At 40.2% G+C, this 14,594-nt stretch overlaps 1 protein-coding gene across 4 annotated transcripts in view; it reads right to left on the bottom strand.

Moving 5' to 3' along the window:
• Positions 1 to 14,594, bottom strand: part of IPO11 (importin 11) — a 487,981-nt gene that overhangs the window by 60,673 nt on the left and 412,714 nt on the right. For 2 of the 4 annotated variants that reach the window (XM_059916450.1, XM_059916452.1), the window contains exon 31: positions 9,414 to 9,510. In XM_059916450.1, coding sequence (XP_059772433.1) covers positions 9,439 to 9,510 — 72 coding nt within the window. In that variant the 3' untranslated portion in view covers positions 9,414 to 9,438. Of the gene's footprint in view, positions 1 to 9,413; positions 9,511 to 14,594 lie in introns of those variants that run through there. The other 2 variants (XM_059916451.1, XR_009502321.1) reach the window with 2 other exon arrangements.

Genomic DNA, 14,594 nt, shown 5'->3' with positions numbered 1-14,594 from the left:
CTGGTCAACAAAAAGCTTTCTTGTTAACTTTAATTAAAGCACAGGGAGATCAGCTCGGTGGTTTGTGACCACCTAGAGGGGTTGGATAGGGAGGGTGGGAGGGAGGGAGACACAAGAGGGAAGAGATATGGGAACATATGTATATGTATAAATGATTTACTTTGTTATAAAAGCAGAAATTAACACACCACTGTAAAGCAATTATATTCCAATAAAGATGTTAAAAAACACAATTTAAAAAAATGCATTATACTTATCAAATATATATATCATTTGAAAGTAAAACATAAAATTAAGAAAAGACTTTTTGTTTAGAGTGTGATGTTTACCAGCTGCTGCGGGTCCAAGGAAAGCATTTAATTGAATGTCTAAAAGTATTTTTATTATAACACTTCAACTTCAGTTTTATAGTCATGGTGACCAAGGTATTCCTTCTCATTTGAAGTTTTAAATTTGCCCCCAAGTGGATGAAAACATGTTTCAATTTTGCAAGTTTCATCTAAAACCATCATTACAGAAAAGCAAAATGATGCTTCATTTTATGGCTACAGGGTATATCGTAAAAGAACTAGTGGCCATATTTTTGGCCATACTTTTAAGGCTGTGTAAGGTCTAGCATCTGCTGTTATTTAACTACTGCTTTATTCATTTATACAATAAATATCTGAGTGTCTATGAAATGCCAGGCACTTGGTGATAAAACAACATCCCAACTTTCAGAAGGTTTACATTCCAGGCAAGGCCAGGAACAAGTAACCAACAAATGAACAATGTAATTTCTGATAGTGGTATGATCTCTAAAAATAACATAAAACAAGGAGATGTGATACAGCACATAGGGGTAGGTGGTGTGTGGAGATGGCTATAAAGAGTAGCTTCAGAAGAACTCTCCAGGCGAAGGCCTTCAGCCAGAAGTGAGAATGTCATACTCAAGGACAGAGATAAGGCCCATGAGGCCAGAATGGAGTGAATGGAGCAATAACACAAGATGAGGTTTGGATTTATTCTCAGGGCAACAGGAAGCCAGGGAGGGCTTTAGGCAGTGGAATGAAGTACTGGGATTTAGTTGTTCAAAGATTACTGTGGACTTGCTCTAGAGAGTAGGGGACATGGAGGCGCGGCAGGTAGGTTGCATCACTGCTTAGGCCGAGCTGTTTGGAGGGGAGAGCTAAGAAGACAGAGAGAGGAGGATGTGGTACAATTTGGAAATGGAGTAAGAAGACGTGCTGGTGGATTGGATACCGTGGGGAAAGGGAAGGAGGGGACCAAAGGTCATTCCTAGTTTTCTGATGTGAGCAGCCCAAGGCAAAAATCAGTCCATTTCCTGCAGTGGGAACTTTGTGTTTGACTGCAGGAGTCTCTTCTGCTATGCTTCCTAACGAGTCATAAAACACCAGTGTCTCTGAAGCACAGAATGAGAATGTTGCTTTAGCGTCTAGATGGGCATCATGTCATCCTCTCCTCAGAGTCTAACTTATTCCTATTCCCTGAGGGAAACTACAACACAAAATGTGGTGTTGCCTATGTGGATTTTAACTTTTCTTCTGACCGACTGTACCAATAGGTACAGGAAATGTAAATGGGCAGTTGCTCAAACAGAAACAAGTCTCAAATCTGATGGTTTTTTAATGTGACTATTTTCACTATGACCACAATTCCAAGGCTTACTAGCCAATTAACCCATTACCAAATAATAATAATGACTGTCACTTATTTTGTTTATAGTTAGAACATATTGTATTAAGATATACAGTTAAAACAATATCTAATGTTATTTGAAAGAATTATTCTCTCAATGTGGTTATATCAGAAATTTTTTTGGTTGAGGTATAATTGATGTATAACATTATATTAGTTTCAATGTACAACATAATGATTCGATATTTGTATATAGTGTGAAATGATCACCACAATAAGGCTAAATAACATCCATCACCACACATAGTTACCAAAAAAATGTTTTTCTTGTGATGAAGACTTTTAAGATTTACTCTCTTAGCAGCTTTCAAATATGCAGAACAGTATTGTTAACCATAGTCACCATGCGGTACATTACATCCCATGACTTACTTATTTTATAAATGGAAGTTTGTACCTTTTGACCCCCTTCATCCATTTCACCCAGTTCCCACCCCCTGGCTTTGGCAATCACCAATCTGTTCACTGTATCTATGAGCTTGGTTTGGGGCTTTTTTTTAGATTCCACATATAAGGGAGATCATATGGTATTTATCTTTCTCTGCCTGACTTACTTCACTTAGCATAATGCCCTCAAAGTCCATCCATGTTATAGAAAGCCCAGAGATAAACCCAAGCACATATGGTCACCTTATCTTTGATAAAGGAGGCAAGAATATACAATGGAGAAGACAGCCTCTTCAATAAGTGGTGCTGGGAGAACTGGACAGCTACATGTAAAAGAATGAAATTAGAACACTCCCTAACATCGTATACAAAAATAAACACAAAATGGATTAGGGGCCTAAATGTAAGGCCAGACACTATAAAACTCTTAGAGGAAAACATACACAGAATACTCTATGACATAAATCACAGCAAGGTCCTTTTTGATCCCCATCCTAGAGAATGGAAATAAAAACAAAAATAAACAAATGGGACCTAATGAAACTTAAGAGCTTTTGCACAGCAAAGGAAACCATAAACAAGACAAAAAGACAACCCTCAGAATGGGAGAAAATATTTGCTAATAAAGCAACTGACAAAGGATTAATCTCCAAAATATACGCTCAGCTCATGCAGTTCAATATCAAAAAAAACAAACAACCCAATCCAAAAATGGGCAGAAGACCTAAATAGACATTTCTCCAAAGAAGATATACAGATTGCCAACAAACACATGAAAGGATGCTCAACATCACTAATCACTAGAGAAATGCAAATCAATACTACAATGAGGTATCACCTCATTGATACCTCAGAATGGTCAGAATGGTCATCATCAAAAAATCTACAAACAGTAAATCCTGCAGAGGGTGTGGAGAAAAAGGAAACCTCTTGCACTGTTGGTGGGAATGTAAATTGATACAGCCACTATGGAGAACAGTATGGGGGTTCCTTAAAAAACTAAAAATAGAACTATCATATGACCCAGCAATCCCACTACTGGGCATATACCCTGAGAAAACCATAATTCAAAAAGGGACATGTACCACAATGGTCATTGCAGCACTATTTACAATAGCCAGGACATGGAAACAACCTAAGTGTCCATCAGCAGATGAATGGGTAAAGAAGATGTGGCACATATATACAATGGAATATTACTCAGCCATAAAAAGAAATGAAACTGAGTTATTTGTAGTGAGGTGGATGGACCTAGAGTCTGTCATACAGAGTGAAGTAAGTCAGAAAGAGAAAAACAAATACCATATGCTAACACATATATATGGAATCTAAAAAAAAAAAAAAATGGTTTTGATGAACCTAAGGGTAGGACAGGAATAAAGACACAGACATAGAGAATGGACTTGAGGACATGGGGAGAGGGAAGGGTAATCTAGGACAAAGTGAGAGAGTAGCATTGACTACTCTATATACACTACCAAATGTAAAATATACACTACCAAATGTAAAATAGATATATACACTACCAAATGTAAAATAGATAGCTAGTGGGAAGCAGCTGCATAGCACAGGGAGATCAGCTCGGCGCTTTGTGACCACCTAGAGGGGTGGGATAGGGAAGGTGGGAGGGAGACACTAGAGGGAGGGGATATGAGGATATATGTATACATACAGCTGATTCACTTTGTTATACAGCAGAAACGAACACACCATTGTAAAGAAATTATACTCCAATAAAGATGTTAAAAAAAGAGACATAAATAATTAATTAATTATTTTTTTTAAAGTCCATCCATGTTGCCATAAATGATAAGATTTCATTCTTTTTTATGGCTGAATAATATTCCATTATCTATCTATCACATTTTCTTTATCCATTTATCTATCAATAGAAACTTAGGTTGTCTCCATATTTTGGCTATTGTAAATAATGCTGCAGTGAACAAGGTGGTACAAATATCTTTTTGAATTAGTGTTTTCATTTTTTTCAGATGAATACCCAGAAGTAGTAGAGCTGGATCATATGATAGTTCTATTTTTAATTTTTTGAGGAACCTCCATACTGTTTTCCACAGTGACTGCAAAAATTTACATTCCCAACAAAATCATACAAGGGTTCCCTTTTCTCCACATCCTCACCAACATTTGTTATTTGTTGTCTTTTTGATGATGCCCATTCTAGTAGGTATGAGTTGATATCTCATTGTGGTTTTGATTTACATTTCCCTGATGATTAATGATGTTGTGTATCTTTTCACGTACCTGTTGGCCATCTGTACATCTTCATTGTAAAAATGTCTGTTCAGATGTTTTGCCCATTTTTAAATTAGACTGTTTGGTTTGTTGCTATTGAGTTATATATTTTGGATATTAACCCCTTATCAGATATATGATTTGCAAATATTTCCTTCCATTCAGTAGGATGTCTTTCCATTTTGTTGATGATATGATTGTCATTAATTAAGCCTTTGCTATGTTACATGCACCATCCTAAGAGCAATACATAGATCAGAGCATTTAATCAGCATTTCGGTTCTGGGAAGTAGGTATCATTATAATAATTTTACAGAGGGGGAAAAAGCCTGAAGTCACAGAAGCGAAAGGGACAAGTGTCTATTATATTTAATCCTGGGTTTGTTTTTCACCAAAGCTTGGCTTCTAGAGCTCCAGAGTTCAAAGTAAACTTTTCCATCAAACAAATAGAAAAGGTAGATAAGAAAGAAAAGCTAAACAATAATTTTATTTAGACCACTGAGAGTTAACAATTAACTGTTTCAAATCTCCTTTTCCTCTAAATTTAGCCTAACTACTGAAAATAATAAAAATATCTAAAGACACAGAAAATCCACAAAGAAAGTGAGAATTATCTTGTTTCAATTTGTGAGTTAGTTCTCTAGCCTAGGTAAATTTTATTTAAAGCTTAAAAAAAAAGGTGTGAAACACTGAAAGAAAACATTGAGGGGGGGTGGAATAATTAGTGAGATAAATAACTGCTTAAGACAGTATCCAGAGGTCACACAGCAGAAGAAACTTGAAATGAATATGAACTGGCATGTTCCAGGGAAGGTCGGCTCCCAAAGAAGGTCACTCCTGTAAACAGAGGCACCCTCTCTGGGCATCCGGCAGGGAGCACCTTGAACAAGACACCCTTCCCCCTGAAGTTGGTCTTCTAACAGTTAGTTATGGTTCTTCACCGAACTCTGCCCTCCAGAGGATCTTAGATATCCATGATTCCAATGGTTGTGTCTATCCCAACTGTGTCTACAGCACAGGGGAGAAAGAACTTGGCCCAGAATTATTGAGGGGACCCAGTGTTTCCTTGTGGGTGGAGGGATTTTGGGGAAACAATAAATGGAAATGAGGGCTACCACAATCAGTCCCCAAATGGAAATTAAAAGTTACATCAGCCTCTCCTATACATAGCCCCAACTGCATCTTCTGGATAAAGGAAAGAGGAAACAAAAGCAGTAAAAAGAACACCAGCTTTTGTTTCTTCATTGTTCTATGGTTTGGTTTTGTTTTGTTTTGAGGTTTCATTTTGGCAATGAGAGCAACTAGCACTAAAGATAGCTGAAAATTACAAAGTTTACTTTTTAGTTGATAAGAAAACAATCCTGAACTCCAGATCCTTTGTGAACCAGGTTGCTAGAAAAGCATTCCTAATCTCTTTGAGTTAATCCTTTAGTTAGGCCACTTCAGTTAAACTGTTATTTATTTAGTGTCAGCCTGGGCCAAGTAGCCATAGACACCGTGTATATGGTGATCCCAGACTCTCTCCCTCTCTCTCTCTCTCCCATGTGTGGGAGGGAGGATGTACACATATATAAAATCACCCCTAACCTTCCTCTGTTTATGTCTGACTCATTCTCTAAGGTTACTTGGAAATCCAATCTTTCTCTGCCAGGTATTCAAGCCACTTACTTAACATGATCTAGTTTGCACACTTAATGAGATGTTCTCTGGTCCACCAGCCAAATCAAAATATGAAATAGTACTGGGACAGTGTGACCTTATGCCATGCCACATGCCCTCCTGGAGACCTTCAAATCAGAGCTACAGGCTCAAGTTCACAGGGTTCTGATTGCCAACAAATAGCTGTTGAAATTCAAATTGTTCCTATTTCCAGGGAAGCTCAACAGAATCCACGTAACAATGGCCCACATCTCCCTGAGTGTCTACTGGGATCTGTCCCCTGAGAACTGACTGAGAGGGGGGTCAGAGGCTTAGCTGGCCCCTGGGCCACCTAGCCTGAGGAAGGCTGTGCAAGAGAGCCACTCTGGGAGAGGAAAGAAAGAGCCAAGGTAAGAAAAACAGAGCAAGCATGCGTTTATACCTATGAGCATTTAAAGAGGTGCAGGTTTTTTGGTAAGAGACACATATGTGGACTTGACACACGCCTGCCCATTCAGTCCAAGGTCAGCAAGGTCAGCCAGCAATTTGCTTTCTGAGCCTTTATATTGCAAGCCTTCATCACCTGCTTTGCATATGCATTGTCCAGATATGCAGATTGGTACTTGTCTATTAAGTAAGGGCATTAATGAAATCACTCCTTCTGAAAATCTTAATTTTAATTAAAATTAGATCTACAGCCTCACAGGTCTCCAGTGCATTTCTTTAAGCTATGGATGTTGTTTTCTATCGGATGCTAATGTATGCTCTTGGGAAAGCCTGGTGAAGCTACTTTTGGTCTGAAATGCCTTTGTGCTGTTTCATTTTATTTCGCATTTTCTTTCATAAACCTGAGATAAAACAAGTACGTTTCTTGGCTCTTAGCAAAAAAGCTTTAGGATTATATTAAAAATTATACAAAGTTAAACAAAGTATTAGAAATGCTATACTGAATCTTTAGTTGGAACAAAATCTAACAAAATATACTAATGTAATAAAAGTTGTTTGATGACACTAAAGTCAAAAAGGAAAAAAAGGCCATGCCCCTACAATCTGAAGAAGACAAGTGACATTATTACCCACATTTTCAGTAGTTTTGTCTCCTTGTTAGCTACTGTTGAGTGTTTGCTCTTCCCTGAGCACAGAGCTTTGTTTGAAGCTTTGAAGAGCTTTGTTTGATTATACACCACCTCACCTGTTTCTTTCAATAAACCTGAGAAGCAGGTATTCCTCTCCCAACTCACAGAAGAGAAAAACTGAAGCTTAGGGAGGGTAAGCAAATTGTCCACCATGACACAACGAAAGTAAGGGAGCAAAGACAATTCCAGTCTGTTTCACTCCAAAGCATGTGATAACCACAAAAACACCAACAAGCAGGTGACCAAGCTGCTCGAGGTTGAGTATACCTGGTATAAAAAAGGTAAAGCAGCTAACTCCTCTCCTCCCAAGGAGCTTACAAATTTAGAAGAGATCATCTCAGAATATGTCTCCCAGACCAAAGATGAATTTCTAGCCCCCAGGTTGAGCCAGAACAATAGTCACCTTGGCCCTTGGACTTAACCATGGTGGCCCTTAGAGATGTTAATTTTCAGACTTTCTCTTTGGCACTATTAACTTAGCCGGTGTGCTGATAAGCTATCACTTGGAAATACCTCCTGCGTTTATTATTGGAATTCTGCTGTGGTATTTGAGAATATGGGTCACTATTTCATATGGGTCTCCTTTAGGAACACTCAGAGGAAAAATTTTTGTCAGGTCTGATGCCAGGAAAAACATGCCTCTCTTGAGCAACAGGAATGTTTCTCTGGCTGTTGTGAGCTTTATGACTGATCATGTTTCCCTTTTTGCTTTCACAGCTAGGAAGCTTAAAACCAGCTGACTACAAAATACTGGGCAGAACACTGGGCTATGCCTCATGTACTAGTAATTTCCCAGGCTTAATTTAGGCTTAACCCTAACCTTTTTCTTTCCCCTTTTTATTCATTACATTAATTTTTTTTCTCCTACGGTATTTTACTGCGGACGTTTATGTAATGCCTTTCAAAATCTACTCGAGGTAAAGGCATTCACCCATTTATCGATTTCTGTGTGTAACAGAATCTCTGTATTTGCATCTGGAACAGACAAACAGCCCCCATTATACTGAGAGCTCCTCACGGACAGGGAAGATGTCTTACTCATCTCTATCTCCTTAGTACAAATCCTGGGCTTGGCATATCGTCAGCACTTACTAAGCACTTACTGAACTGAATTGAATTTTGAAATATCCCCAGGGAATCTTTAGGAGATTCTGCAAAACTATTTAGAACTTTAAATTACTGTCTCAGCACTTCAGTCCCCATAAGATGAGGGAGCTCTTTGTTTATATTCTGAGTCCTGTCATAAGTGGGAAGAGAGAAGGTTCTGTTCCACTAGAGTCCATGTCTGAAAATGCCAGTGCCCCAGCAGCACGTCCATGACATGGTGCCCCTGGTACACCACCCCTACCAGAGCACCCCACATACCACAGGGCCTTAGGAAATGTTTGCTGAATCAATGTTGAAAGTTGAGGATCTTGTTATCTTTTGCATACAGAAGTGAGAAAATGCTTTCTTCTGACGCCTCTCTTTGATTACCCTCAATAATCGATGTTGAATAAATGGAGCATTGCATGAGGCTAAAAACTAAGTTGCTGGGCTCAGACATACTTGGTTTCAAATCCTGGCTATGCCACTAGCTTGGCAACCTCACCCCTTCTAAGTTAGCAAGTTATCTAAGCCTCCATTTACTCACCTTTCAATGGTGAGTAATCATAGCACTTACTCATGGGATTATTATAAAGATTTAATGATACACTGCAGTGTACCTAGCCTGACACCTTGTATGTTGTGAGTGCTCAGTAAATGGGGGTCTCTTGCCCATTTTCTTATATTTGTTCCAAATTCAAATATCAAACGTCTATCCTTAGGGAACTAAACTGTGGGTAGCATGCTTGTGACCAAAACACCCTCTATTTCAATCTCCAATAGCATCGCAACCTTGCTCAGTCCACCCTCCTTCCCCAGATCCAGGGTCATGTAAGTTTTCACTCTCCTCCCTGCGATGGAGAGCTGTTGTGGGGTGGGACAAGAGGGAGCAGGGTTCATTAATAGATAACTTCAAAATCCTCTTAACATCCCAGGAATAATTGAAAAATGGCAGGGCTTCTCAACTATTTCAAAGAGATATTGAGAAATAGGATTTGAATTTAAAGCAAGCATCATTAAAAAGATTGAAGTATTTGGGAGCCTTGTGGCTGATTTCTGAGGATTAGATTGAGTGACTCTTTAAGTGAAGCCTGAATTGAGTTTAAGAGTCAGAGATAATTCTTTGCTTTGAAAGATAAATCTCTTCAAAGTGATGACAATATAAAAATATGTTTGCATTTAATTTAGTGTTTATGAAAGACATTGTAGACTTACCTACATAGAACTCAAGCTCACAGGCCTACGAGTCGGCGATTGGTATAATCTCCCACTGAAGCCTTGTCCTGAAGTCACCACAAACCCATCTGGTCCTCTGCATGCAGGGGAAAGAGAATGACATTAGCATTGTGTCTACACAAAGACCAACTTTGCATTTAGAGACACGATGGAGGAACCACTGAATGCACAATTACCCAAGAGGCTTGGGTCCCCTTGGTACAGAAATGTGCTTCCCTGGGAACTTTGACTTCAAGGTCATGAGCACCATTGCTTCAGGGTGCTCGGCAGCTACACACATTGGGGTACAAGGAACGCATGTTTGGACTCTTCAGGTCTCTCTCATTGTTAAGGAGCCAAATTGAGTGTTTTGTCTATCTGTCCCCCAAACCCACACTCCCAAATGGAGGCCTCTCCTCTGGGCTCAGAAACAACACAGCTATTAGTGTTTCCCACCTTGTAATTATAAGCGAGCAACAAATGACTACACCAGCTACACTACACTCTGTACCCCTGAGGGGCCACAATGTGAAACATGAGGGCCCCTCATTGAGCTGCCAGTGCTCCTCCTGGAGAGTGAGCTTGGCAGCACTAACAGACAGCTTATCTTTGAGAGTTTACACTTGTGTTCTCGTACATTGCACCGTGGTTAAGAGCATGGGTTTGGAGTCTGACTGCATGGGCTGGAATCACTGTGCAACCCTGGGCAAGTCACTTTCTTCTTTGTGTCTCAGTTTTTTTTTTTATCTGTAGAAAGGGAATAATAATGGGACTTACTTCAGAGAGCTGTTGTGATGATTAAATGAATTAATACGTGTATTAGTCTGTTTGAGCCACTATAACAAAACACCATAGACTGGGTGATTTAAACAATTTAAACTATTTTCTCATAGTTCGGGAGTCAAGAAAGTCCAAGCTCAAGGTTCCAGTAGGGTTTAGTTCCTGGTGACAGCCCTCTTCCTGGCTTCAGATACCCTCCTTTTCACTAAGTCCTCACATGGTGGAGATAACAATCTACCTCTCCTCCTCTTCTTATAAAGCTCCTAATCCCATCATGAGGGCCCCACCCTCATGACCTCTTCTAACCCTGATGGGGTCCTAAAGACCCCATCTCCAAATACAGTCACACGGCCGGTTAGGGCCTCAACATATGAATTTTGAGGGACTGCAAGTCAGTCCATAGCACTAGGTATAAAGTTTAGACCAGTGCCTGGTATGCATTAAGTACTAAATAAATGATAGTTACTCTGTTTCTTGTGCCAGGTAATTTATATATGGTCTTGCTTAAAAATCACACCAATTCAGACATAGGTATATCCTCTTCATCTGAGGAGCTCAGAGAACTATCTGCCTTGAACTTAAGGTGGCAAAACTGACTTGACCCTAGTCTGACCCTAAAGCCAATGTGTTTTCTATATTACGACTCTACTACATCTTTTTAAAAAAATACTTAATTAAAGCTATAAATTTTCTCTACCATTTTTAGTTATTAAAATATTCACATTAAAAAAATATTTTATGGAAACATAACGATCTTACAAATACCCTTTTTTTGTGGAAGGAAGATTTAGTGGCTTAAAATAAACAAAGGTCAGTTTCTGACTCATACTATATGTCCAACCACAGTTAGGCACAGAGGGATTACTCATCATCACTCAGGAACTCCGGCAGATAAAGCAGCCACCATCCCTAAAATCCAATGAACTCACATCATCGGCTCAGTGTTCCAGCCCAGAAGTGGCACAGTTCATTCTCACAGCTCGTTTGCCAGGATTGATCACATGATCCCACCTACCCACAATGTGCCCAAAAAGTACAGCCCATTATGGGCCTGGAAGGTAATAAATCCAGAATACTGGGGGAAACCACACCACCCCACATAAGATAACATTTGACAGTCAGATGCTGAAGCATAGTTTTTCTAATACTGAAACAGGATTAAAAACATATTTATGGGACTTCCCTGGTGGCGCAGTGGTTAAGAATCCACCTGCCAATGCAGGGGACACGGGTTCGAGCCCTGGTCCTGGAAGATCCCACATGCCGTGGAGCAACTAAGCCCGTGCACCACAACTACTGAGCCTGCACTCTAGAGCCCACAAGTCACAACTACTGAGCTCACGTGCCACAACTACTGAAGCCTGTGCACCTAGAGCCCGTGCTCCGCAACAAGAGAAGCCACCGCAATGAGAAGCCCGCGCACCGCAACGAAGAGTAGCAGCCATTTGCCGCAACTAGAGAAAGCCTGTGTGCAGCAGCGAAGACCCAACGCAGCCAAAAATAAATAAATAATAAAATAATTAATTTATATATATATATATAAAAATTGTATCTTAAGAACACATTTATAAAACACAGGAAAAACATTATCTTAGTTCCAACTGATGGGGTATTTTTTGTCTTTTCCTCTTGGTTGGTAGCTAAAAGCAGTATAATTATACTTTCCACTCCCAGCCAATACAACTACAGGGAAATGACTATCACCTTATGGAGCAGAGACAGTGGGGGAGGAGAAGAGGGAAGAAGGTCAGAGGATGGGAAGGAGACTCATTTCCCATGTTCAAGGGATGATGTCTTCAGCCGTTGAGGCTTATATAAAAATAAAAATAAATACCATAGACTGGGTGGCTTAAACAACAAATATTTTTGTCCCACAGTTCTGAAGGCTAGAAAGTCTAAGATCAAGATGACAGCAGATTCAGTGTCTGGTAAGAACACACTTCCTGGTATAGACAGCTGTCTTCTTGCTGTGTCCTCACATGGCAGGAGGGATGAGAAAGCTCTCTGGGGTCTCTTTATAAGGCCACTAATTTCCTTCGTGAAAGCTCTACCCTCATGACCTAATAACCTCCCAAAGCTCCCACCTCCTATTACCATCACATTGGGAAGTAAGCTTTAACATAGGAATCTGGGGGGACACATATATTCAGTCCATAGCATTCCAGCCTTGGTCCCCCAGAATTTATGTCCTCCTCACAAGCAAAATACATTTATTTCACCCCAACAACCTCAAAAGTCTTAACTTGTCCCAGCATCAACTCTAAGTCTAAAGTCCAAAGTCTCATCTAAATAGCATCTAAATCAGGGGACTTCCCTGGTTGCACAGTGGTTAAGAATCCGCCTGCCAATGCAGGGGACACGAGTTCAAGCCCAGGTCCGGGAAGATACCACATGCCACGGAGCAACTAAGTCCGTGCGCCACAACTACTGAGCCTGAGCTCTAGAGCCCACGAGCCACAACTACTGAAGCCCACAAGCCTAGAGCCCGTGCTCCGCAACAAGAGAAGCCACCGCAATGAGAAGCCCGCGCACCACAACGAAGGGTAGCCCTCACTTGCCACAACTAGAGAAAGCCCGTGCACAGCAACGAAGACCCAACACAGCCAAAAATAAATAAATAAATTAAAATTTAAAAATAAATAAATAAATATCATCTAAATCAGATACGGGCAAGACTCGAGGTTTGATTTATCCTAAGGTAAAATTCCTCTCCAGTTGTGAAACTTTGAAACCTAACTAGGTATGTGCTTCCAAAATACAGTGGTGGGACAGACATAGGATAGACATTCCCATTCCAAAAGGGAGAAACAGGAAAGAAGAAAGGAATGCCAGATTATAAAGTCTAAAACCTAACAGGGCAACTTCCACTAGACCATTCCATTAGGCTGGAGAATAATCCTCTTTGACTTGATACTCTCCCTTGCAGACCCACTGGAATGGCACTGTCATCCCCACAGCTTGGCAGGATGCTGCCCATGACAGCTGTCTGCAGTGGGTCCTGCCCACATCACAGCTCTCTTCCAGGGCCACCAATGCCACAGCTCTCTGCAGCAGCCCCACTTCTGAGGCACTAGGTGGAGGGATCTTGGTCAGTCTGGACTGGAGTGGCAGCTCCACCCTTTGAAACCACTCTGCCTCCTGTGCTCTCGCACCCTGAGTCTTTGGTGTAAGTAGTAGCCCCAATGATTTTTGAACCATTCTGGGGGGAGATGAGGGTGGTCAGAAGGTCATTCTTCCCTTGTCTAGAAGAAATAGCACTGGGATTCTGTAGAGGTGGCTGTTTAGGTCGATGATTCATATTCATAGTAATCTCCTTATCAAACACCACTCTCTCCTCTCTCAGGGGTTCCACCTGCACATATATTAGGCTGCTTTAAATAGTCCCATGACTCATTGATGTTCTATTCATTTATTTCAGGTCTTTTTGTTTTTTCTGTGTTTCATATTGGATAGCTTCCATTGATAAATCTTCAAGTTCACTAATCTTTTCCTTCTTCAATATCCAATCTGTTGTTTATCCTATCCATCATATTTTTCATCTTACACATACCACTTTTCATCTCCAGAGATTTTATATGGTTCTTTTATTTTCTATATGTCTACTTAACATATGCAATATTTCCCCGTTCTTCTTGAAAATATGAAATACATTTATAGCAATCATTTCAACATCTTTGTTATTAATTCTATCATCTGTGTCACGTATGGGCATGTTTCTATTATCTGATTTTTCTCCTTATATGGATCATATTTTCCTGTTTTTCTGTATGCCTGGTGATATTTATTGGATGCCAGACACGGTGAATTTTTCTATGTTGAGTGCTGGATATTTCTGTATTCCCATATTTTCAAGCCTTATTCTGGGATGCAGTCATATCATTTGGAAAGAGTTTGATTTTCTTTGAGGCTTGCTGTTAAGATTTGTTAGGTAGAATTCAGTAGCTCTTGTTTAGGTCTACATTTGTCCCACCACGGAGGCAATATCCATCTGAATACTCTTTTATTTCTCTGATGTCCTGTGAATTATGACATTTTCCACTCTTAGGTGGTAGGAACATAACTATTCCCAGCTCTGTATGAGCTCCATGAAATGTTTCCTCTGCTCCTTTTTGTTAGTTCTTTCCCCAGACTTGGGTAGTTTCCCACATGCATGTAGCAGTAGTCAGATGAAGATCTAAGGAGGACCGATCTCTAGATCCATCCAGCTCCCTCTTCACCAGCACTCTGTCCTGTGAACTGGAGCCACTTTGGCTTCCCCAGACTCCAAACTCCAACTCTTCAAATCATGACGGTTACTGAGATCGCTGGGTTCCTCCTCCCTACACTGCAGCCTGGAACTTGTTCCAGGCACTAAGCTGGAGAAATGACATGGTTTCTCCATATGATTTCTCCAGGGTCTCC

Source organism: Balaenoptera ricei, chromosome 3, assembly GCF_028023285.1.
Source record: "Balaenoptera ricei isolate mBalRic1 chromosome 3, mBalRic1.hap2, whole genome shotgun sequence".
In the NCBI taxonomy this organism is placed as follows: domain Eukaryota; kingdom Metazoa; phylum Chordata; class Mammalia; order Artiodactyla; family Balaenopteridae; genus Balaenoptera; species Balaenoptera ricei.
The sequence above is the reverse complement of the archived record's forward strand: the minus strand, read 5'-3'. Positions and strand labels throughout refer to the sequence as shown.